Source organism: Zootermopsis nevadensis, unplaced genomic scaffold, assembly GCF_977971745.1.
Source record: "Zootermopsis nevadensis isolate Lab colony 2312 unplaced genomic scaffold, Znev_1.0 Znev_ptg000019l, whole genome shotgun sequence".
NCBI lineage: Eukaryota > Metazoa > Arthropoda > Insecta > Blattodea > Termopsidae > Zootermopsis > Zootermopsis nevadensis.
Genome location: NW_028259151.1, coordinates 11072965 through 11098331, shown reverse-complemented (window position 1 = coordinate 11098331; position 25367 = coordinate 11072965). Strand labels below are relative to the sequence as shown.

At 42.9% G+C, this 25367-nt stretch overlaps 2 protein-coding genes across 4 annotated transcripts in view; both read left to right on the top strand.

Annotated features, from left to right (window-relative positions):
• LOC110841241 (uncharacterized) overlaps positions 1-2787 on the top strand; it is a 41571-nt gene extending 38784 nt beyond the window's left edge. Inside the window, exons 7-10 of the mRNA XM_087351332.1 lie at positions 136-257; positions 494-716; positions 1813-1927; positions 2180-2787. Coding sequence (XP_087207458.1) covers positions 136-257; positions 494-716; positions 1813-1927; positions 2180-2198 — 479 coding nt within the window. The 3' untranslated portion in view covers positions 2199-2787. The remainder of the gene's footprint in view (positions 1-135; positions 258-493; positions 717-1812; positions 1928-2179) is intronic.
• A 149-nt stretch (positions 2788-2936) lies between these two features.
• The window catches only part of LOC110841235 (uncharacterized), a 70764-nt gene continuing 48333 nt past the window's right edge, over positions 2937-25367 (top strand). For 2 of the 3 annotated variants that reach the window (XM_022086577.2, XM_087351335.1), the window contains exons 1-2: positions 2937-4006; positions 13495-13590. In XM_022086577.2, the coding sequence (XP_021942269.1) occupies positions 13537-13590 (54 nt within the window). In that variant the 5' untranslated portion in view covers positions 2937-4006; positions 13495-13536. Of the gene's footprint in view, positions 4007-13494; positions 13591-21118; positions 21809-25367 lie in introns of those variants that run through there. The other variant, XM_087351334.1, reaches the window with a different exon arrangement.

Genomic DNA, 25367 nt, shown 5'->3' with positions numbered 1-25367 from the left:
CCTTTGAGTTCGACTTGGCGAACAGTTTCATAAGGCACAGCCCTTCCCTTGTTTATAATTCCCATTGTTTACCTTCTAATCCTTCATGGAAATATTCAACGTCTAATCAGAGGAGTTCCGTTGTTCCGTCGTCAGGAATGGGGAGCTCTGTCGGCCGGGCGAGACAACGCGACTGGTCGAGGACAATAGCACGAGATCGTCGCCCTGGCAGCGGATCGTTCCCGGAGTCAGGCGAACAAGAAACTGCTAATGGATTGGTGAGTCTTGCAAATTAAATTCTTTGCTCGAAAATGTCGCATTGGTGTTTGGAAGCTTGTAGCTGCATCCTTCTCTCCTTTCGCGCAAGTAAGAGCCACTTTTTCGCCGTCATATTTGATTCCCGCACGTCTGTGTTTTAAAATTGTTGGTGGTACCGGGTACTGCTCGAAAGCCCACGGATTTTTTTACCATTGTCGTCTGTTGCAGTACATTTTAGCTTCTACAATTTGCACAGGTGTGCCTTGGCGAAGGGGTGTCGGTGGCCGCTGACCAGCTCCGTTCTCTCAACTGGACCGACTACCGGAAGTTGACGCGCGGTCTGGCAGCTATCTTGTTCAGTCCGGCGGAGTTGGCTACGCGATCTGTCACGGGGCAGCGTTGGAGTCGCGCTGGCATCACAGGGGGAAACCGCCCCATCAAACCGGCTCTTGATCGCGCCAAAGTTCAAGCCATCATCAGTGAGTCGTTTGCAGAGTTCATCCCTTGTTTAGGTTTCTTTACTTAGACACAAACTTTCCTGGTTTGATTTCTGTTCAGAACTTAATTCCAATACCTCCCGTTTCATGATTATACTTCCGGAAACTGAAGTTTCTTTCCGGACAACAGTTGGCGTTGGCAATAAGTTATAGAATCTCAGTTTATTCCAAGAAACGATCGAATTCCCAAACCTCAGACTGTGACGGAGCTGCCAGATGATTTACGAAGGCGATTAAAAAAGTGTCTTCAATGTGTCTCCGCCTGCCACTGGAGCAAGCCACACTCCTGACAGTTGGCAGCATTGAATATCGTTAACCGACGTGCTGAAACACCGCTCGAAGTGACCTTGGACATGTGCGTCACTTACGATCGGACTACGACGTGACGAAACCCTTCAGGAAGTGAAGTCGAAAGCTCTCGACCGCCCGCTGCACATTCCACGCCTTGCACCTTCTGCCTTTATCTGCAGAAGGCAGGAGAGGTGCGTGACTGGCTCCACACTCGACCAAAGACGTGTCTTTGGTTGAGTGTGCCGCTGGACAAAGTTTATTGAGGAGGAGGGAGCCTGCAGGAATGCGATGCAATTGTAAACGTTCAGAATAATAATTCCTAAAGAGGACACTTTTTAAATCGCCTTCGGCTCACTGAACAGTTTGCTTGTGCGGGGTAAAAAAATGAAGGTGACATTTTGATATTTTATACGCCGTGATTAAAATCGGGGGGGGGGGGGGGGAAAGTAGTTGATAATTATAAATTACAGTTCCGATATTTGATCGTTTTGTATGGTGAAGGACGATCCGAAAAGAAACTCTTTTTTTTTTTCCTTTCATTTATTGAAGACCGCAATTGGTTGCCACACAGAAACTGACAACGTGAAGTCACGACCTTGACCACTTTGTATCCTGGTGAGTTCAGGGGCGATGCATTCTTATGCAAAATGGTTTTGTGGTCTTCGATCAGGAACACAACCAGCGGATCTCCTATTCGCATTCCCGACTTGTTCATTTCGAAAGTCAGATCACGTTTCGTGGTCTTTTTTGTGATCAGGAAGACACATGGAAGGTTCGTGTGTTCCAGATCACGTGACGAGCAGTTTCCCATCAGTGGGAGTGACGAAAATCAAGCAAGTGCTGGCCTACAAATGCAAGGAGAGTGCCTCGTCCTTCAGATTCCAGACCGTCCGATCGTACAGGTCAGTATTATATCAGCTCTAGAAAGTTCTTCCAGCTCTAAGGCACAGAGTCCCTGAAAAGTCTGGTGATGGTTCCTCAGATTACCAATTTCTGTTTCGCCTGTGCATTATGCATGCTGCTTCATGAAGCTCTTTCATTCCAAAGCGAACGCTATTTTCTATAAAGTTAAAAGGTTTATTCGAAAATTCATCCCTGGAGACCTGGATCCAAAATCACGTGTGCACTCAACAGTGCCGACTGTTGTGTTGCAGCCCTCGCAGGGGAACATGACGAGGCAGAAGCGGGCGGAGGTTCTGAGCCCCTGGAGCGTCGGCTCTACGGCAAACTCGTTTATCAGCGCTTGAGACTCGCACGAGGCGACGTCTGTGGCAGGCACGTGGTCACCACCTACGCCTCCGCCTCCGCAACAGCATCGCCCGCCGAAGACTGCAATGATCGTGCCGCTGCTGTTTTAGTATGGCACTTCTCGCAAGTGCCATACTAAAGTTCTAATTGTACCTAATCAGGCGCTCAGGTCTTCACGGAGATCCGTATTTGTTGTCAAGTCTTCGGGAAATACCTGGCGAAAATGGTAAACGTTAACGACGTTCTGCGGAAGATTTAAATAGAATTGCAACAACATTAACAGATTTGTGGCGCTATGTTCATGTCACTTCTACCCTGCGGGATGTAACAGGTTTCCTCCGAAACGTCGGTACCATTTACACGCGGTTCAATTTCCAGAAGACTCTACAGTGATTACGCATATCATTAGGCGCATCATGTGTGTCACATCAGGGTCGATTCTTGTGCTATTTAACAACGCCTTATCGACTACATGTATTAATTTAGAACTAGTAAATATGAACATGAAGCATGATTCTTGCTGAGAGAAGTTCCGAGTCACTAACAGTCGGTCACCATTTTCCGATTCTTTCCCTTGAACCCTTAAAAGCATGGTGGTTACTATATTGACCACCTACGCAAACATTCAGTGAATCTACATTTTGCCCACACAGTACACACGTATCCTTTTGTTTAACTTCATAAGACGTCTTTGTGGTGTGTGGCACAAAATGTGGTCGCGACGCATTTGTCGTGTGTGTTGGTACACAGCGTAACCAAATGCCTTCAGTGAGAAAGCGCAAGATTGGAAGGGCGTGTTCTTTGGCGTGCGCTGCGGTTGCAAGTGTGTCCGTTGTTCACGTCACATCATTGAAGACCGGAATACGTCATTCCTACTCGAAAAGGATTGACAGTGGTCTCCGAGGTCCTGGGGAAATGTGGTACATATACAGACAGACATGGACGGGCCCATATGGCGTTCTTCGCTTACGCTAGAGCGAAAGGAACACCCCGATAAAATGATTTTAAATACAAGTGTTATTCACAGCATTTCTTAAAATGCGTGTCTGGCTACAATGGGAGATGTCAGGGCCTAGAAGTCGCGATTAGAACTGACCATACCACGTGTTGCAGTTGTACCCGATCTTCAGGCGTTTTTTTTTAAATCTTACGTCATTTGAACAGTGCACAAGGCCTTTGAGTGGAGAATTTTCCGACACGTTCACAACCAAGCTTGCAGAAGTCCAGACTTTATCTAAAAACGCTGCATATTGAAGGTAAATGTGGTGCGTTGAATATAAACAAGCCCCCGTTTTGGTTGTAAGGTTCCGTTTACCATTTACAGCAATGCGTGAGCAGGAATGGTGTTCTACCTAGCAAGGGACGATGTCTCGCGCTTGCGCAGGACTCCGTCCTTAATTACCTTTTTTGGTTGGTTTGTAGAGCGGCTTACGTATCGCCCTGATGATGGAGGCAGCAAGGATCTCTGACACGTCGTTAAACTTGTACCAGATTACACGGAGCAACAACCCAGTAGACAGCCGCCTTCTGCCTTTCAAGTGTTTGCGTGTAGTTCCCATTTTTGTTGTCAAGATGTCACTACCAGAGCCTTGTTTATAAAAAAAAAGATTTATATCACGCAGCGATGCAATTAAAAATGCGAGGGAATTATTAATGCACGAGAAGCTACAGGAATTTGGTGTTGTGTTGAAATCGGAGAGGACCTGAATGAAATTGCGACAAGAGTTCTTAAGGTAGGAGAAAGTTTGGTCTACCACACTGCATACTCATTAATTTTCCCATTCCTAACCTAACCTAACCTATCATCAATGCTAAATAACAGGCAATTAGTCTGGTTCATATTGCGTTATTAAGTGTCGCAGTGGTAGCAACAGAATGAAATAGTTAATTCTAATTCTAATTCTCATATTTTTTAATTGTTATTTTTATAATATAAATGCTGCTAAAATTACTGACTTACTGTCCTGTTACATTAATGGGCTATTCAATGCCAAACCAAACAATGACGTTGGCTGTGTCCTCACCAGTTCTTATGATTTTTATTTTACAAGTAGATATCCACGAAGTAAAAGTTTTCACAAACTTTGTTTTCTTATAACCATATCCCTAGATATTAATTAATGTAATTAGGCAATTTTTATATTACACCAATAATTTTGTTTACAAATATCCCTGTTACATACAAACGTGGAAATAAGAAATCTGGTGACCAGCAGAGGTTTCTGTTGGTGTGGAGTTTTGTAAAACATCTGGCATGGTTTTGGTGTAATTCTAATATTAAAGAAGCTATGTGGGACTGCATTTAAGACGGAGAAATTTGTACTTAACACAAACGAAGGACTGTATTATTGGATATAAATTTAAACTTGGTAAACTTTCACTGGACCGATAAAAAATAAATTTTTAATATGTAGGCAAGAAAGAATATCTGATTCTTTTTTCAGTGTACCGAAGGAAGCTCTTGGGAACTATGTTTCTAGCAGCACACTGAAATCTATTCTGTCATTCACTATTGTATGAAAGTAAGGGTTGCGCTACTTATCTTCTCTTTGTTACCATGAAAATGTCATAAATTGTAGAAGATTATCATATTCTCATTGTTATGTGCAAATGTACCAGTAACTCTCACATGCAGCAGCAAAATCCTTTTCTGGACATAACTGGCTCGTCTCTGCTCAACTTCACTTGGACCTGCGACTCATTGTTTGGTACCGTGCGTTCTCTTTCTTTTGACAACAAATGGGTTGTATCTTAAGCTTTGAAATGCTGATGGAAACAAAATTATGGTGGCTTTATGTACCAAAGACAGTTTTGGCATGTTGTAGCCTAACATTCTTTTACCATAACCAGTTCAATTTCCTTGTTTGTAGTTTCACAGGAGAGCACAGAGACAGAGCAATTCAGAACCTCCATTTCTCTTTACCTAAAGCATTTCTGACATGACACTTCATCATGGACATGTTCTTCAATATTGTGTTCATTTTAATACTCTTAAAACTTTGCGTACCGTGTAGTGTATTAGAATGTAAAATAAGCAAACAAACAAACTATGAAACACTATAAAAAAAGACACTAGTGCCATGCGCGTTTCAACCTCAAGAGGTCATCGTCAGTGGCAAGAGGGAAATTAATTAATTTAATCAAATGGTTTAAACTGGATTTAGAAAACAAATAATGAATAGGGTATTTAACAAAAGTATTTCAAGCGACACTGCACTAGATGTTGTTATTCACAGGAGTTGAACTCTGCACTTAGCTATTGATCCGATCGGATCAATAGCTAAGTGCAGAGTTCAACTTCATTATTTGTTTTCTAAATAATTTTGGTTAAATTAATTAATTTCCCTCTTGCCACTGATGATGACCTCTTGAGGTTGAAACGCTCATGGCACTAGTGTCTTTTTTATAGTGTTTAATAGTTTGTTTGTCTGCCTATTTTATATTCATTTTAATACTGTCCATAACCTCACTTCTTTCTACATGATCATTTCTGATGTGGCATGATTGAACTAAAGTGACCAACACAGATTGTGGTGGCCAAGTTTTGAACATTTCTGTGCATCTGCTGTCACATGTCCTTGTGAGCCAGTCGCATCAGAGTGTTTGTGTATAAAGTATTCAGTTATGTTTCGAAGGTCCTTGCTACCTTTAACATCGCTGCAGGTGAAGGACCTCTGAAACATTGATAAACTTTTACCAGAGTACACAGCACTAGAACCCAGAAGACAGCCATCTTTGTTTGTGTTGGACTCTTTAAAGTCTCTGCTTGTACATCAGCGGATATCTTTCTAAATCCTTATGGTTTTTGAATTGATTACAGCAAGTTTTTTAAGGTACTTCGACAACAGTAATTATTTTTGGTGAAGTCAGATATTTTACTTGCCTCTCCCTCTGCTTTGGTCCACATCTCATCAACATCAGTTCCTTGTTTTTGTTTTGTTAACCCACAAACTTCTTCCAAACCAATGTCAACATTGGTGCGACTATCCTCATGGGAAAATCACGCTAAACAAGTTTGGGGATAATATATTTAAAATAAGTTATTATCAATTTGTAAACCAAGGAATTTAGTTGTTAATTCTGTCTCAGTTGTTTTATTCTCATAAGCTGTATTAAAATTTAAACTTATTTTGTTGCTAGCATCAAATTTCATTAAGTTTTGTCATGTCAAAATTTTTGGTTAGTGAGTTTATTGGCTTTAAACCAGTTGTTCGGGTCAGCAAAGACGTCATTCAGCTCGGTTCATCATTAATGGAATTCTGAAAATTATTGCTATCAGGAATATAAATAATAATAATAGTATTATCTGTGAAGCGTAAAGGCTTGAACTGAGATTGGTTTGGTGCGGAATGGTCCAGATGTCAAATGACTGTCTTTGTTGCATTAAATGGGCTGGCAACATGACCATGCGTCAAAAGTGCTCGTTATTGAAGGGCGATTGGAATATATGGAACAGTTCCCACTATCTGGATGCTGTGTTAATGTGATGGATAATCTGAAGTATGACTTATTGGCTTCATCGTGTTATTCCTTTGTCACAGAAATATGTGTTGAAAGATTTTACTTTCATTTGGGCAAAATGATGTTTATTCATCCATGTTTAAAGCGAGTCCTTTGAAAAATCTAAACGAGCTTTATATGATATTCAGCAGATGCCCTCATGTCACTATATCCTTCATATCACCTGGAGATAAAAGTTTTGGTGATGGTGAAGTTGTTTTAGACGTGGCATTTTTATTTTTCATCGTGTCCTCATTGTAATGAGCGACTAGATTTTAGGTTAGTAAATTGAATTATCTTTGCCACCCAAGTGTTCATGCCCATAATTTGTTAAAATGAGAAGTGAATGGTCTTATTTGAAGATGATTATTTATCTGAGGTCTGAAAAAGTCAACGCTTTATGATGCATTTATGTGTGTCTCATTTATGATACCTGCAGCTACCACACATCATTATTCTGAATGCACTGTTACTTTGTGCTCGTCTGACTGAGATGTTCATTGTGTTGCTGAATCATGATTCATGTTTCCTTTTTTACCCAATAATCATCCTGTAATTTGGTGCTGTAAGAGCTATGCGGTAAATAAAACTTCGCTAAAGATTATGATAGCCTGATGATTTCTCATTTGTCATGCGCAGACATCTTAGGATTTGGTTTTGTGTATGAAATTAAGATACGCGATTTTGGGGTAATAAATTTCAACATAATCTCTAAACGAGTTCTTGACTTGAAATATATGGACGGACTTAATCAGTTCTCGTATACATTCAATAAAGAACAATTAGGTTATGAGGTTCATTATTTTTAAAATCGAATGTGTACTGACTTGCATCAAGGTAGCATATATTTTTCATGTGGCCTAGTTTGTGTTTTCTCCTAGTTATAAGAATAAAAAAATTGCATAAATCTCTCCTGGGTTCAATACAAATTATCTTTCCAAGTTCTATAACTTGGAGGCCTGTATGTTTTCCTTTTGTCTCCTAGTGACATCTGTTGATACTTTCTTAGAGTACAAGTGACAGCGTTTCTTTCACGTTGGGTCGAGTTCGTGTATTAGCAAGGAATGAAGCGAGATAACTTTGTTATGAATAAATGGTAGGAAATCTGACGTAGTAGTATTGTAGAGGAGTGTTTCAGTATATAGTACAATTATTGATTTACCTTTCTTGCTACCTGCAGCACGTGGTTCAGCGTTTCAAAAAGTTATTCCCAGAGTTTCTCGTCTTTTGATGTTGTTTGCTTTGAGGTTAGAACACCACACGTAAGCAGATCCAGTGCCGACGTACCACAAAGCAGCTGAGTCACCCAAAGGGCTTGCCGCCTTATTTCAGCTCCACAAGTGTTAAGTCTGTGGACCCGACGATTGCAACGTGTGACCTTTTGGCATTCACCTTCTCCTCTTGTCTCAAGCCACTCTAGCTGTGGTCATTGAATCACAAGCAGTTGTTGGCATTCAGTAACTAGCTGCACGTTGTACAGTCTCTGGCGTCCTTACACACTTGGTTGGATATTTCTTAGACAATGGAAAATATACAAGAATTTTTTTTATTCAAATGACTCACCATCGTCACGAACTTTTAGATTTGATAAGAAATTACTTGTTTTTTTATGTGAAGTCCGAGGGTTCATTGCCGAGTTTACAAATCCACATATTCGCATTTGTTTTAACGTAATCTGCGCCTAGGCCTCTGAATCCCTCGTGGTTCAAAAATGTCGCATTGCATGTGTCATCTCGCTGTTCATCTGGACACCAACAAAATTACGGGAATCTCCTCATCACGAAATTGTTCCCAGCCTCTCTTACTATCTTTTTTCGTCGTAAGTATTCTCCTCAGCATTTCCTGTTTTCCTTTTAGTCTTAAACCAAGTTTCGCACCCATACAAAACAGGTTATAACTCCACGAGACTGAACTGTGGTTTCATCGCAGAATGCCGTTGTTTTTAGACGGGCACACGGGAGATTGTCCTTCTGTGTTTTGTCCTGTAAATATGTGACCCGAAGTTGGGGATTTAATATCTCGTAGGTCTGGACATCTCTAAAGCGATACGAGTTAATTTAATTGAACTCATCCAATTCAGATAAGAGCAAACCGGGACTCTTCAGCAATTCCGCCATCGTTCTGTTTTATTTCGCGTTCCTCTAATTACGTCCCTGAGGCTCCTTCGGGCTGTTATGAGTCGCTCACTGACAGCTTCGGTCTGATTGGCCTCCAGCAACTAAAACTGCGTTTGAGCACCAAGCGAAAAAGTTTGAGCATGAAACGCGATCCGATTGGTGCAAGTTCTGAAGAGATGAGAGAACGTTGCAGTCGCTCAGTGTGCCAGAGTACAGGCTGTCGTATGGCGATTTCCTTTTGGGTCCAGTCTTGTTACACTTCCGGTGAGGCTTTGTCGGTGTTGAAAGTACGTGTTATTATCGTCCCTCGACATTCAGGTGTTTCGAGCATGGACGGAAAAACTGCGAAGGGCGAGTCCACTTTGCAGATCAAAACATATATTTCCTCGAATGGAACTCAAATTTTGCTCCAGAACAAGAAATTACTCGCGTCTCAATAAAAGAACACTTCGACAGATGTTAACTGTTCAGTATTTGGCAAAAACGATGTTTAACTTCTCATCTCGATCTAACCTTTCCAAATTTGGACTGCGGATTGTATGGTGGGGCGCAGTACCACAAAAGACGCCTTTTTTATTTTCATGTCGAATGAACTGTCGTATTTGTCCCTTTAAATATCCACCAAACAAAATAAATTTTCAAGCAAAAATCCTTTAAGCGTTAGTGATCTGTTTGCAGAAAAATTAACCAGGGCCCCTTCTATGTACGCCAGCTGATTTCGCACCGACTCGGAGGTGGCACAGCTGGTCACTGGACGGGCGTACTGACGGAAGTCTGGGTAAAACTCGATATATAAGCCGCGTGCCCCTGGGGGCTGAACACCATACGAAAAGGTGAAAGTATAAACCCAACCCTCGATTTACATATTTTCGCTACGGGGGGGTAATGTAAATTTATACCAAGTTTTCAACCCACGTTCGTTACTTTCGCTACACCGAAGAACCAGCCTTCGTCCGACGGCGTCGTAAAATCGGACGCGGATGCAAAGGCTGAGTCAGTTCCACCATTCAGCCTCCCGGATGGTTAGCGCGTGTTCCCGTGTTCATCGATTGATTCATTATGCTTATTATAGTACAGCCATTTTAAGGTTTCAGTAACAACAGCTGTTTATTATTTGTTTACGTAAATTCTCATGTTTACGCTGGCAGTGTTTTGACGTAACATTTCAGTAGCGCTTTTCAGGGCTAAACAGACAATAACTATCAAAAAATAATATTGTTTCTTCATACATATATTTATATTTCCTCGAGGAAACGATGAATAGCGCGAAATATTTATATCAATTTTAATTTTTAACATCAATATTAATATAGTTTGTGTATAGACTTGAAGAATAAATATATGTATGAATTTAAAACACAAACATGACGCATCTAAACTATAAATATTGTTTCTATTTTTATGACTGTAATGCGTTTGTCGTGGGAAAATATATCTAGTGGTTTTTTCTGGGAGTCGGGAACCAGTCAAAATTTTTTTTACGTAGAAAGTAATGGCAATTTAGTTTTCGATTTGCGAATTTTCGCCTTACGAACAGTTATCACCGAGCGAATTACTTTCACCCGATCGCCAGTCACAGTTCAGAAATTCTAAATTTTGTGAATGGAATTGGGGATGTCTAAGACCACAAAGACAGGGAATGGACGAGTGTGAATTGGAAATAATTTGAGCAATTTGTCTCTCGGTTTGTTCAGACCACACGCTGTGTTTATGGGCCCTAATTATTAGTCCATAGAACTTGCGTCGTTGAAGCAGGTGACGTTAAATACACGAAGTGCTCACTACGTCCAGACGTGAGTACATTTCATCTGCGGACTAAGGACAAAGGACCTGCTCCATTCAATTGTCTCTGTTCCTGTAACAAACTGTAGCCTGATCTCTGGCCCTCCGTAAATATCCTGACCAACGATGAGCCTAAATGTGCGATGACCCAGGACGGAGAGAGAGGATCGTTACGATGTTGTTCACCGGGTGTTAAGCGTACGAGATCCCTGCCGAGGTCGATGGATTTTTAAGGGGTGATAAAAATCCGTAGCACAATTTCCTTCGGAAGAGAAGTAAAGCCGGACGTCGGATGTCGTAGATTTACGGCATGTAAAAGAACCTTTCGAGAATGATACGAGATGTTTCGTAAGCAAAGTTCAGCGGCCGTTTCTCACCCAAGTCTTAAGATTAGCTGCTAGATGGCTCTGGCAGTCAAATCAGGATTGAGTAGAAATTGTGCAGTCAGTGGACTGATCACAACAAACAACATGATAAGGACGCTCCGCGTCCCGTTCCCCTCTAGGGACGGCGTCGGGTGTCGTGCCCGTCGATTCTTCACACCTCCATTCCGGGAGCAGGTATGATTGATTGTGATTCGTAGATCAATAAGTGGCGTACTTCAGTTCTGTTTTTGATTTGACGTATGAAAGTATAAAACAACCTAACCTCTCACGTCATGTTGACGCTTCAGTTTCGAAATTTAGACCAATTATTCAGCGCCACGTGAATTTTAGTTATTAAGAGAATGTAAAATTTAGGAGATGCTGCCCCTCGCGAAATGTTGCCACAGCCTACAGAAAGTTTATTATTATTCTAAATCGATTGCTTAGCCTTTACGAGCGCTAGGTGGCAACAGGCTTGATCAGCTAGAAGAGAATTGAATTTGGACGTCAGGACCGTCACGACGCCAGGCGACGTTTTCGCGTGGGTCCAGTGGGTAGACATCCGCATGATCCCTTCTGAGCTGTCATGTCAACGGCGAGGAGCGGTTTTGTGTGTTCGCGCGACCAGCTGGATAATTGCCTTCCTGTCACCTGAAACAAAGAACCGAGCGGACGGGTCCTGCCGCAAGACCGGGCCTGTGCATGTCTAAGCCGTCTGTCGTCGAAGCTTTTGGATTGGAGTCATTTGGCTGAGGTTGGGGACAGGTGGTCTGATATGTTTACGGTAACAACCAATCGATACTTCGGATATTCTGCACGCCGCATATGGGCTTTTCCTTCCCCGCGGTAAAATATATAATTAATTAATAAATATTTATTTTTCTATGAGGCCAGTGTCGGTGCTGTGTAGTTAATATCATAGAATTTTCAGATTCTTTTTTCGACTCAGCTAAGATACAAAATTAGTTGTGGTTCTGACGAGTTTTGTACGACCATGTTTCGGGCCTAGACTGATGTTGTAAATTGAACTATTTTTAATTTGAGAGAATCGCTTTTGTTCTCTTGCGTTGTACTCGTTCGTGGTTGGAAAGGCAAACGTCTTGCATCCCAAATATTTTACGTGGGAGTCGGGAGATTCATTAGACTTAATTTACGAACTTCCCAGACGCTATACAAACCTATAAATGGACGTTGCCTGTGTAATGAATGTCAACACACAAACTTGTTTCTGTAGCCAAATGAGCCCCGAAAGGTCAGCTTATGTGATGGTTCGCAGACTACGCAAACAAGGGTGATGATGATGATTCTCTTATTAAGGCCACGCCGGAGCGCGTGGACAGTACGTCGTACCGAAACGAGCGGAGTCCCCAGTTGCACCTGAGATTTTTTTTAGTAGTTCGCTCTTGCGAGCGTAAATCTTTCCGGCTTGCAAATTTAAAGCTTGCACAAGATAAACTACAGCCTAAAATTAGGAATACAAATAGGTCTATTTAAGTAAACGTAATAAACTGTTATCTTCCTCGATAATTAGACAGCTTAGTTTAATTTAATCCTTGCGTCAACCTTAAATTCCTCTCTCTCTCTCTCTCTCTCTCTCGTCTTCACTGCAACTTTTCCAAACACTTCTCAGTTTTCTGTCTTCGTTAATACTGAACTACGTAGAGGCTTCTGTGCTAATGTTCTGTTCTTTCTGTAAGTAAGACATCTTACTCTGTTTCAAATTGCGAAATGTAATATGGGGTTTCATGTTCGTTAAAGTGTTTCTTAACTCTGGCTTGGTGTCTTTTGTGTTTCGTGTTCTGTTGCCGAGAGATGGGTTGTGTTCCTTGCGGGAGGGAGGGGGGGGGACCGGTATGCTGCTTTCGTCGGAAGAATTGGATAATTATAATTTACGTTCAATTCATTCGCCTCTCTTTGTATTTTACAAAGTATGAATGTGTGGTGTTTTTCGAAACTGTTCAGAAACTCCCCTTTCTGGTTTTTTCTTATTATTTCCTGAATATCCAGTGTCGACGGCAGTTTCTCGAGGAGATCTTTCGTTGGTCCTTGCAGTTTGTTGTCGTCAGTGGATGAGAAGAAATTATTAGTAAACCGAGAATGAATGCAAATCAGAAGAAACGTAACTCTGCTCAAGACTTTGTGCCGAGGGCCAGTCTGTCGATGAGTGCTCATGGACAGAGTTCGCGTTTCTGCGTGTAGGCCCAAGGCCACTTTGAACACACGAATTTCCGAGTGCTTTGAAACTTTACATTTTGCCTGAAGGGAGTGCCGATTACCAAAACTTGATTTCAGTGTCCAGCTGAGTGTAATCTCATGAAACAGCAAACGCCGTGCTCCCGGGCTGTCAGATTAGGACAGCATCCAACCAAAGGAACACACCCCTGTCAGAGTTGCGATTCATAAGTTGCTAACAGCTGGTCCACTGAAGTTATAAGCCTGTGTTACTTTTGGTTATAGGTGTCTTCAGGAAAACGACACCACTACTGGAATGCTAGCAATATGGCAGCGGGCGCACTGACAGGGCTCAACAACTTACTGATCTTGGCGCGAAAGGTAAGTGTCCACGAGTTGCTGCAATTATTTGTTGCTTCAAGAGTACGAGTGTCGGAGTACTGGGGCCTTCTTTCAGATTTTTGTATACTTTCTCTCTCCTTCAGATGAATTCTCTTTCGATTGTTTACAGTTCACGCTGTCTCACGTCTGTCCTTTCACTGCATATTTCATCTTACCACCCACGATTATCTCCGATTTACGACCAACAAATTGGTGCATGTCATGATTTCTTGATCTCAAGAGTATTCGTAACGCCGTGTGTCCCAGTTTGCAGGAAACATCTTCAGGGTGTAACTGTAGCTCACTTTACTGCTTGCGAGTCGATTTTCTGTGCAGAGAGGATGCAGGTTGATGCTTCCGGGTGTGACGACACTGAAAACGCGTATCGCAGACTTCTGCTGGCACAGAAACGAAGCGATGTCAGCCGTGGGTAAGGTTTACGGACAGGTCAGTGTTTCCAGTTCCGTGTCATGACGATTACACTGAACTGTCAACAGCGTGGAAATTTCCAGGCCTTGACGCCTCATTCTTCTTGGCAACGCCCGGAGTAATAAAATGAAGGAAATGTAATTATAGTGGCACCACGAGCATAAAAATATTTCGCCCTTGTAACGACAGCCACGTGACTGAAATGAGGCAAGTTACCTCGTCTCGAATCAACTTGGAGAGTCGTTATTACGTCATCACATATGGACTCTGCCTCCGGCATTCGCGGGCCCGCGGTAAACGGAAACACGCTAGAGTGACCTCGAAGTACGTCAGAACCAAGTGTCGACTACTTTTAGCAATATTCGTTGACCTCAGAGTCTTGTAAGAGGAACCGGGTTTGGTATCAGTCAGTTGTTCTTGACGTATGTCGTTTTCCTGTTTCTCTCGCGAGATGGTACAGAGGATGCGCCACTCGTCACTCTTGATTTCTGCATATAACATGAAATTGAGTGGTTAACATAATTTTTTTAAAAAAAGGCATTGCTAGTGCCTGGGGTCTTCTCGATCAACAGTCACACCTTTGCAATTCGCAGTTTTGCGCCTTGAACACTTGATTTTTTTTTTCTGTGGAACTGCGATCTCAGAATTGTTACGCAATTTACGTCTTTCTGAGACACTAATAACTCAAAATAGGAGCCACCCCCCCCCCCCCATCTTGTACAATCAAATAGAATTATTTGCTCCGTTCCCTCGTGGGATTTATCATTTCCTCCTTGCATTTTATGGTTTGCTATTGTAAAAAGTGCGTCGGAAGTCAACGGGGAATGATTTTATTCGTATTTTCATTGCTCATCTCGTTTCGTCCTTTCCTTGATCTCTCTTGTATTTTCTTCGAAATATAATGAATACGTTGATAGGCGCTTAACGGGTAGCAGCAATATCTATATAAGATACGACGTTTCGTCACCTACAGTGATTTCTGAGAACCTGTTCTCCTCTGTGGGCCACGCCGTTCATTACAGCAACCGAACGTGGACTCGTAGATAATGACGTCACATATTAGACACTGAATCGAACGAATGTTGAAGTGTCCTGACACAGTTACATCTTGAGAAAGGGAACTTACAGAAGATAATTGTTTGATAGCGATCAAGAAGGGTCTAAGTGATCTCCCGCGGTGTTACCGTGTGGGCCTTTGACAAGTGCTTACATTTCGTGTTATATTTATCGTCGAATTTCAGAGAAAGAGTTGCTATCCCCAAAACTAAGACCATTTATCTTTACATTATTATCTGCAAAAACCGCCACGGTGGTCCAGCGGTTAGAACGCTGTCCTTGTAATCCTGGGGTCTCGGGTTCGATTCCCGGCGGTGCCCGAATTTATAACTTGTGTTGGGCAAGGCCGTGGTCTAGGCAACACGGAGATTTCCTCAGTGCCATCCCAACAATTACTCCATTCACACGCAGAAGAAGGCAATGGCAAACCACTTCTGGATCATCTGCCAAGAACGTATATGAACAGGTCCCAGTCCGAGAAAAGGATGGAAGGATCCTGTTCATATGGACCTGTCGTCAGACAGAACACTAAAATAAAAAAATAATATTATCTGCAGTAATTAGTTACAATGATATTCGTTTCTTCTGTACGCACTCAACAAACTTCTGCTCGTCCGAAGAACGAGCTGACAGTGGTAATCTTTTAATGATGACGTTTAACTTGAGAAATGTTAAGATAAATTATCGCAGACTGTAAGTGGTGTTCGTGCTTTGTAAACAACAGATGTTGTTATTCCTACCGGCGCCAGTGTAAGTAAGCGTTTTGAAGAAGGATCTTTTGAACAAGTGTGAAAGCATCGTCCTCTTAAATCAATGTCCACTTTGTTTAAGAAATGACCTTCACCTTTATCTCAGCGAATAGTAATTTAAGGGAGACTGGAAAACGCGGGCAGATGCTATTACAATAGTTGTATTCCGAGAATAAATATGGCTTCTCCGTTTACATGTTCTGTTAGAACTCTGGCGTCCATTATTTTCATTCTTAAGTGCTTAACGCGAAGTCTTTCCCTCTCACGGAATTTTAGGGGCTAGTCGCGAAGATAAAATTTTTTAAGTCAGCAGTTGATTTGCCATCTTCAATTTATTTATCTTAAAGAAATAATCAACCACGGTGTACAATTACAGCAGAAATTAATAATAAACTGACTTTAATGCCTCTGGGGTGGATTACGTGTCTTACAAACTGTTGATGTGAAACTTCAACTGTGCTGCTCTGTGGTTTGGTTCTGCTGATTCTGAAATTATGAAAGAGTTCGGGTGTTATGTTACTGACGAGAACGATCAAGGAAGCAGGGAAAAACATTCTTTGAGAGAAGGAGGAATTTTGTTTTAGACTTCTGAAAAGTGAAAGGTGTTCAGAACTGTCTCTAACACGCTTAAATGCAGTAATTTCTTCTGTAATATGGCAGATCTACATCTTCCTTTGAAACTCTGGTAATTAACAGCAACAAAGATTCTTGTCGAGGCAGAAATCTCAAAAATTGTGGGTTCGTCGTCTTGCAAGCGATCCCTTACGGTCACGCGTACTCAGTCGCCGGTCAGTCCAGTGGGTGTCATGGCAACTGGTCGCTTGACTTCGTTCCCAAAGATGAAAATTCAGCTAAAGGGAAGGAGATTTGAGACGATAGAAGAGATTCAGGCAGAATCGCAGATGGTGCTAGACAGGCTGACAAAGAAAGATTTCCAGGCTTGGCAGCGGCGCTGGGATCGTTGTGTTCACTCCCAGGGGAACTACTTCGAGGGTGATGGATGAATTTAATACCTGAGATAAGTTTTTATAGGCGCAGTCTGGAAACTTTCCGATCGCACCTCGTAGCTCGATTACGGACAGATCAGTTTGCACCAAAACTGGCGTGCCTATTCATTGCTCAGTGTCTGAGGTTCGATTCTCGGTGAGGGCGATTCCTGTATCTCGAAGGAGAAGAACGACGCCACGACCGAGGGTGTTTGCGTCGAAGTTGGTGGGGGGGGGGGTTACGGAAACAAACGCTAAATCGTCCGTGGCACCCAAACAAACGACAGTCGTTGTTGATAAAGACGATCTGTGTTGAATTTCCGTCACAAGAACGTAAAATATGGCTGTAGCAACATATTTATGTTGGCGAAAATCTGGACATCGTCGTCACGTGACAGCCTTCGCACGCGAGGGTGTTGAAACATGAATTGCTTGTTCGGGAACCCGCGTAGCTGCTATTGCCAGTGTTTGGGAAACGTCAGGTTATCTCCGACACGAAGTGTGACGGATGCAAATGTTTCTTGGGGACTTGAATGGTGACAACTACTGAATATATCGACTCCCGTTCTCACTGAACAAACATGAAACTGCATCGCTTCGAAAAACCTTTTACAAATTCTGCGAACAATAAAGTGCAGACATTTCAGAAGACATTTTCGACCGCTCTCACTCGTCGTCTTGATTCCGGCTTCAACAGCGCCGTAACACTCCCCTCAAAATTGGATTTCCATTTCGTTTTATTTTATTTCAATTTCATTTGTACTTTAAGGAAATAAAACGCGTTAAGGCCTGGTCCAACCCAGCATACAAATCGCGGGTCGCGGGCCGCATAAGGCCAGACCCAGTTTTAGATTTTTTTCAAGAAATGCGACCAAAAAGTACCCGTTTAAGTTTGAAATGCACGTGACACAGCTGCTTACTCGAACAGTCCGAGTGCCAACAAGCAGACGAACGTGGCGTTCTCGTTGCGTTCTTTGTGCACAGACGTCGTCTTAATCGGAGGAGTGCGGAGTCCATGGCGTAATTACGCCAAACGACGCGAGTTCACAGAACGGGCACTGCTAATAGTAGGTCTTGACTAATATAAATTAAATAGGAGTAGAATTACCGTAAGCGATGAAATCAAGACGTACGCTTTCGCTTAGGAATGTCCTTAGGCTGTTTAAGACATAGACAAATTGCGTACTTTGAGTCTAGCGTTAGATTTCTTATGCAGTTTGGATTCCTGGTATTAGGAAAGTTTAATCCTAAATTAGATTACAAATTACAAACAAGGTGGTGCATTGCTTTTTCAGTATGTACCTCAATTTTCCTCTTCAGTGTACGATAAAAGATAAATATTTTGGGAGACGCTTGCTTACTCTGCAATAACGAATAGTCAACTTTACATTTTGTGAAGCCGCGTATTGTCAGCTGACTACCACGCACCTCGAACCTCTTCTGTCAACACGCCCTTGCGCCAGGGTTAACAAATTAAAAAAAGATGTATTCGGGATTAATAAAAATGAGTGTTTTAATTTTCGAGGTGGGGGGTTGAGTCTGTGTGTCAGCCTGCAGCCATTCGTCTCCGTAGCGACATTGAATTCTAAGATGGTTCTCTACTGGGTTATTGCACCGTGTAGTTTGGGAGAAGTTTTCCTGCGTTTCAGAGGTGCTTGCTGCCTCCATCATCAGGACGACAATGCAAAGGACACAGCCGCTGCGAGAACCTGAAATATGAATTTGGGTTTGGTATTAGAATCTGAACTTAAAATAAGTGAAAGGACTGAATTCCCGCTTGGCTGGAGCCCGACTTCAGTTTACTCAGGAGCGGGCGAAACACTGTCATGTGGCGTGACAAACACAGCTTCGGCACCTGGAACGTGTTCTTTGAGCACCGTTTTGACGAGACAGACGAAAGAGTTGTGTCTGGATCTGCCGCGCGATTTTCTGTCTGAAGTGCGGGACACCAAGGCCAGTGAGATTTGGAAAATAGCAAGGAACGCATTAAGAAAATGCTTTTTGTAAATAGGAGACCGAAATATTTCCGTCTTACACTGAAACCTAAATGTGAGGTTGAGGATCTGCTGAACTCCGAGCAGCCTCGAGCGATGCTCTGAGCACAACGGAACGTTGTCTCTCGAGAAGGCCGCCTTGTCGCTGTCGGTAATGGCTGCCGTGGAAACAGTGCGCGCCCTCTTCGCTCTGTTATTTGTGGACCCACCGAGCCACGGGGTTTGTGTGCTCTTGAAATGTGTAAATAGATGTTAGATTAAGAAAAAGTTGTTTAAAAATGTAGGCATGACAGAATATTTCTGCCTTCTTAAATAACCGACTGCTACTGTGTATTAACACTCAGGGTAAGATCAAAGGCGTATAACGCATTGTGTATTCGGTTATAATGAACCTGTTCGGCTAGAAACATAGCTGTCATGTTGTGTACGTTGATGAGACCATTAAACAGCTGAGACTGGCGAGACGTCTGGAACCTTCTCAGATGATCGCTGTTGATTTGTTGCGCCGAAGACCTGCAGCCCATTAAAAGTTGTCATTCATGTCCTCTGATGCACACGTACATTTCTTTAAATGGCTGTAATTAACGAAACATAAAGAAAGAAATTATTTTCGCGTCCATTGAATGCCGGACATATATTTTATAATTTTTCTCAGCATCTCTGCCAAATGTTAGGAGTACCTTAATTAAACCACTTCGCTCTCTTCCATTTTCTTCGCAGTTTCGCACAAACTTTATTGTTCAATGTTGTGCAAGACTTTGCAGGTGAGAAAGCACCATAACTGATTAGCTAAGCCGTGAACTTAAATCACTGTTTTATGCAGCGTCGTATCTCTGCTGCTCTGCTCTTCTTTGCTAGTGTCAGAAATGCGGTTCTGTGCACGTACAAAATGTGGTCACACTTGTACCCCTAAACGGAGTACTCGTTTGTGTTCATAACACGAGTTTCGTTGCTTTGTGGTAACGTTGTTAATACTTCATTTTTCTGAAGAAATGATTTCCTCTTCACGCGAGGGATAGAAAAACCGAAGAATAGAAGGGAAATTGAATTGAAAGACTTGGCACAAACGAAGCAGCGAGTAGAGAGCGGGGATTATATGGACTCTCTGACTTCATGAAACTCCAGTTCTCTCAGGCAGTTTATTAAGATCCCTTACAACGCTCATCCGATTCTGGTGTGCCACCACAGGGCTTCAAGTGTTTATTATTATTATTAAGTGTTCTGTCTTACGACAGGTCCGTTGCTCTGCCCAAAAAGATCTCTCCAGTTGTCCCTATTCTCGGCTTTTCGCTTTAATTCCTGGAACGTCATCTTCTTTCCTTGTTTAAGGTCGTCGGTTAGCTGTATCAATCGCGAATTTTTGTTCGTTGTCGTCAGAAAAGGCATCATCGTAAATTTCTTAAGTAAAATTCGTAGAAGAACACACACACACACAGGTTCGTCGGCCCATGTTTTGTTACGTAAACCATTATGTGCCGTGAGAAAAAATGTTGCGGGACACTGCCTTAGACGGGGATCGATGGACCGACCAATCACCTAGAAGTCTGCACGGCCCCAAAGCCTTGCACCGGTAACATTCAGGTCGTTCCCGGCCTCTGGCAGTCAAACGTAAAAGACAAAATTTCTGGGTTTTCTCGGGTCATTCTTAGGTGGGGTACGGGCCAAATGGTCCTTTAGCTGGGCCGAGTCAAAGTCTAAAATTTCAGCCTGTGATCGCCGTGGAAGGTACAGGCGACCTGAAGCGACTCTGATGTTACCAAGGCAAACACTCGGACAAGTCCACATACAAAGGTAAACACCAAGCCGTGCGCCGAGACACACGGATACGCTTGGAAGCTTGAGATGAAACAAAAATTCTTTGAAAAGACGGAAGGCAAACGAATGCTTCTCGAAAGAGGTGGACCAGAAAAACATACGAATGTGGTAAAAGGAGGAACGAGCGTAAATTAGTCAAAGCCAAAGAACTCCTTAAAATACACGAAGAAGGCAGAAATTGCGCCGAAACACTTTTAAACGTTAGAAGAATCGCCCGCACAATTCCGACGAACGCAAGAACACTCTCACTCAAAATATAATAAACGCGTCTCTGAGAGGCGTCTGAAGGCTGCAGATGAAAGGTCCAGGACACGCTGAAAGGTTCTGAAAATGAAAGCAAAGACGCAGTGTCATGGCCGGTTCTGACAAATCATCAGACAAATCATCGTTTATGAAAAGGATTTTTATTGGATGAGTCTGTGGGAGTTGAACCCGGATATGTTGGCTGTGAAACTTTGAGAGGAAAATTCTGAATTAAACCTTGGCATTTGCCTTACAGTTGAGGAAGAGGACGGAAAACCTCAGACGGCGTAGCCGTGTGGCGACGTGCGTCGACCACGCAAGCCTGTTGTCAAGGGTCACCCCAAGATTTCGCTCCGGCATCGGCTCCCCGAGAAACTGCACTGCTCTGGGCTTTCGGTTGCCCAGCGGTGCTCTTCGAGATGCTGATGGCAATCGTCCAATCCTGTAGCCAGCGCCACGGTCTGCCGAGATGGGCTTCCAGAGAGCCGATGGACTGCAGAACGTGATTCGAGGTTTTTGTCGTGATGTGATTTCGAACTGTGGTCTTTTGGGTTGTTGTATTCTTGCAGTTTTATTCCAGAGGGTCTGCGGGACATCCTGCCTCCATCTTCATGATCGAAGTAAGAATTGTGAGTCTGCGTTGAAGTGATGGTTCGGGCCAAGGGACGCAGGAGGCTTGGCCAATCAGACGTATTTGTGGATGGGGGGTTTGTGAGTGGGACGAAGGTGTGTCGTGCTGGCCTATAATAGTCCCAGAAAACTGGGCAACGCAGACGAACACAATTGAAATGAATGCGAGGATTGAAACAGTTGGTCGCGTACGCACAAAGCACGAGTATTGAGGAACGTTAAGAAGGCGAAGATGTCGGTAAAGTGAAGAAGCAGAGTTCAAGAAGAATGACTCGTAGGTGAGATGTCATAGTTTTCGGAGGAACGTGTTACGACAAAACTTTGGAATCTGTCTACGAGTCTGCAAGGTCCACGAGAACGTAGCTATGGATAAAATTAATTAAACGTGTAAGACTATGTAAATGAGTTAAGTTAAAACGAATCACGATGTGGAACGAGGAAGGCAAAGCTCCAGTCGACCTCGCACACGAATGTTTTGTCGCACTCAGCACTGTTGAGTGCTTGCGGTTGTGTGGTTCTGGAGCTCGCTTAATTGTGCTCGCGGGCTGTATTGAGTCCCAGCTCGTGCTCTGAACGGTCCCTCTGGGGCACTGCTCCGTCTGCAATTGAAGAAGCCAACAAACGACTAATGAAAGAAACACGGAAGGGAACAAATGAGAAACAGCACCTGCTTTGTCTTCTTCCCTCGTCCTTGCTCCGTTTTCTTGTTCTGGGTTTGTTTTCCCGCGTGCTTCTGCCCTCGTCCTCCTCCAAGAGTTGAGATTCGGCAGAGGCCACGATTTACGCTTCTCGCTAAAGGGGAGGATCGACTGTTTAATGAGCTGTGAAAACGGGAACCTCGCTGTCCGTGTCTGCTCGGTCGCTACAAAGCAGGAGCACAGTTTCATTTATTTAGATCAGTCCCGTTACGTACTACTGAGAGACGTCGCATCTTCCTGAACATTAAGATAACAAAAACATTTTCTGGTCATAGAAAAGAAACACGTTGTCCGCTACACTGCTTTATGTTGTTTTTTTCCAGTTTTATTTTCTGTTTTGTCCATTGAACTCACAGATGAAGCTCATTCCCTCTGTATTGTCTGAATTGGCAACGGTCACCGGGTTCAAACTCTCCTGCCATTATACTAATAAGAGAACTGTCAAAACGGAAATAACTTGTCACGCTCTGGGCACGCCCGCTTTGTGTTCGGGAGATTTCGAGCTCGTCTGACTGCCCGTTACGTGATTTTCCTCGTTTCTCCAGCCCTTCCTGCTTTTATATATAAAAAAAGTTTCATGTCAGAGGATTCCCGGACACGACAGATCATGTCAGTCCGTCCGTTTGTCAGTTTCATCTCCGCATGCACTGAAATCTCTGTGACTTAAAGCATGGTCGTGCAGCTTCTGCACCAGTCTTACCCGAGAAACTGTGGTTTTCGTCCATGTAGGCCTCATGAAAACTTGTACTTTGCATCAAGTTCTAATAGACATTTACGTCTACTCAGACTTCCTGCTAAGAAACGATGTATTTTTAATATGTACAGCCCTTGTTTCAACATTTTTCCAATGACGAGAGTGTATAGTACACAAGAGATCGTAATTTATTACTATGTGCATTGAAATTCGGCATGCGATTAGCTGTTCGTACCGTCGGTACACTCACCTGCCACGACGCGAACCAAAACGCACTCAGATCACCTACATATTGGACCTCGGACCCTATTGCAGTATTCGCACACCGGGAGCGGTTTCAAAGCCCTGCTTCTGACCTGATCTTTGAAAACAAATTAACTATTGAAATAATCGGATGAAGGCCCATTGGATTTTACAGCTTCTGTGATGTCTCAGCATATAACAGTAGGCTAATTGACAAGTAAACACAATCTTCAAGCCCTAAATAAGGACCACTCTGACCCAAATAGCGTGTTAAACCACACGAAGACCTGACATGAATTGTGGCACGTGTGGACGTTCCCTCGCGCGACGACGACGTCAAGGATTGGATTATGGAGGGGATCAGTTTCGTACTAAACTATGCCTTAGAATTATTACAGCTCGTGGTCTTTAATGCATTATCTTGAGGGCGAATATTAAATCGATTCCTCTCACTCCGCCCCGGGTCCGTGCCATAATGGGAGACATCAGGCAATACTCCTCAGCTGCGTTTCTGTCCGACTAATATAAATATCAAACCTAAAACTTCTTGACGATGGTGAAGAGTCAATTGAATAAAAATTTTCTTGGATATTATCCATCGTGGGACTCCCATCTCCGAAACGTCGTTTTACGTTTTATATTTACTAGACGATGGATAATATCCAAGAAAAATTTTATTCAATCGACTAAAATAAATTGGAAGGTCCAACAAAACTCGATAATTCCTAATTCATTCGAAGGCGAGCATTATGTCTGTAACCACGTGCAGCAGCTGTCGACCCTAGAGGAACATCGCAATCAGCGAGACTGCAGATCGACGCTATTACGTCAGTCCGCTTGCGTTTAGAACTGCGGTTAAAACGTGTGAAATTTGCATTTCTAGCCGTCTCACAGGCAGACTTAAGTTGTCAGCATGGCCGTTGATGGATTTTGGTGAATCGTGCTACTAACCTAACCTGCCATCCACGTCTGCCTGAATTTCAGCTATCGGTAATCCTGAACGTCGACGTCCGACGAGGGGGATGAAAGGTCGGCAGTGTCCTTGGATAAAAGTTTTATTTATTTTCGAGTAAGACTGATCTAAGTCGTATTAATAAAGCCGCGGAATGCAAGCCCGTATTAGAGCGGTTTGGTACGTGTTGTGTGATTCGTGGTTTTATTTAGTTGTTGAAAAAGAAATGCGGAGAAAGAGTGAGGTAACAGGAATGTTGGTAACACTGACAGTGAACTTAAAAGTGATACAACCCGAACCCTTGCAGTCTTAATTCTGAAAATTCTGAAAATAAAAATAAAGTGGCTGGTGTAAGATAGCGGTGGCGAAGACTGCCAACATTGAAACGCAGAATTTTTTAAGGAACGATTGTTTAAGTGAGACATTTTAACTATTATCAAAGCCGATAGCTCTCTCAACACTCTCTTCAAAACCCTAAAGTAAAGATACATTTTAATAAAATGCGCAACACGGATAAAGTCACTGACTATGAAGGCCGAAACACGTGCGTCTTGTTTTATGAGCCAACTAATGTAATTAAATATTGTTGGTGTTTGACATGATTATTTCCACAAAAGCAAAGAAGTTGAAGCCAGGCAGGCTCCAAGTTAATCTCAGAACTTCTGTGTCTCATTCCACCTGCAACTCCTGTGACTTTTAGACTCAATTCGCTTCCTCGCCTCTGAATCAGTGCTCCAAAGTCCCCACCGGAGACTACAGAGCGCCCCCACATTTCCTCAGAGTCTTTCAGTGCGATCTGTAGATCAGCAGTTTGTGAAGAAGATGTTGGAAGTTCAACAGAAGCCGGAGTTTGCTGTACTCTCTGAGAAAGAGAAACTGATTATAAACATTTCTGTGAGCTGCCGAGTCGACTTCTTGAGAAAGATCAAAGTTCACAAACTTTGCTTTATATAAACTGTTGTTTAATTTGAGTTGTAACTTTTGAAACAAGACCACAAAAGAATCTATTAGGCACTTAACCAAAGAACAAATACAGTTTGTCTGTCTGTCTGTCTGTCTGTGAAGAATTGGAAAGGTCCTAGAGGGAGGCATGCCGGTATGACTTTGGAGCGACTGAGGAAAATCACGACACAGGGATTACCTCGTGGTGGGTTGCATAACTTTTCGATCATACTTCATTATAAAAGGCTGCTTCTTCTCGCCGCTCTAAACGCACAGTCGCGCCTAAGAACGAATTACGAAGTTCCGCTACCCAGATCAGTCGCGGAAGATCTCAGGACCGTCTAAT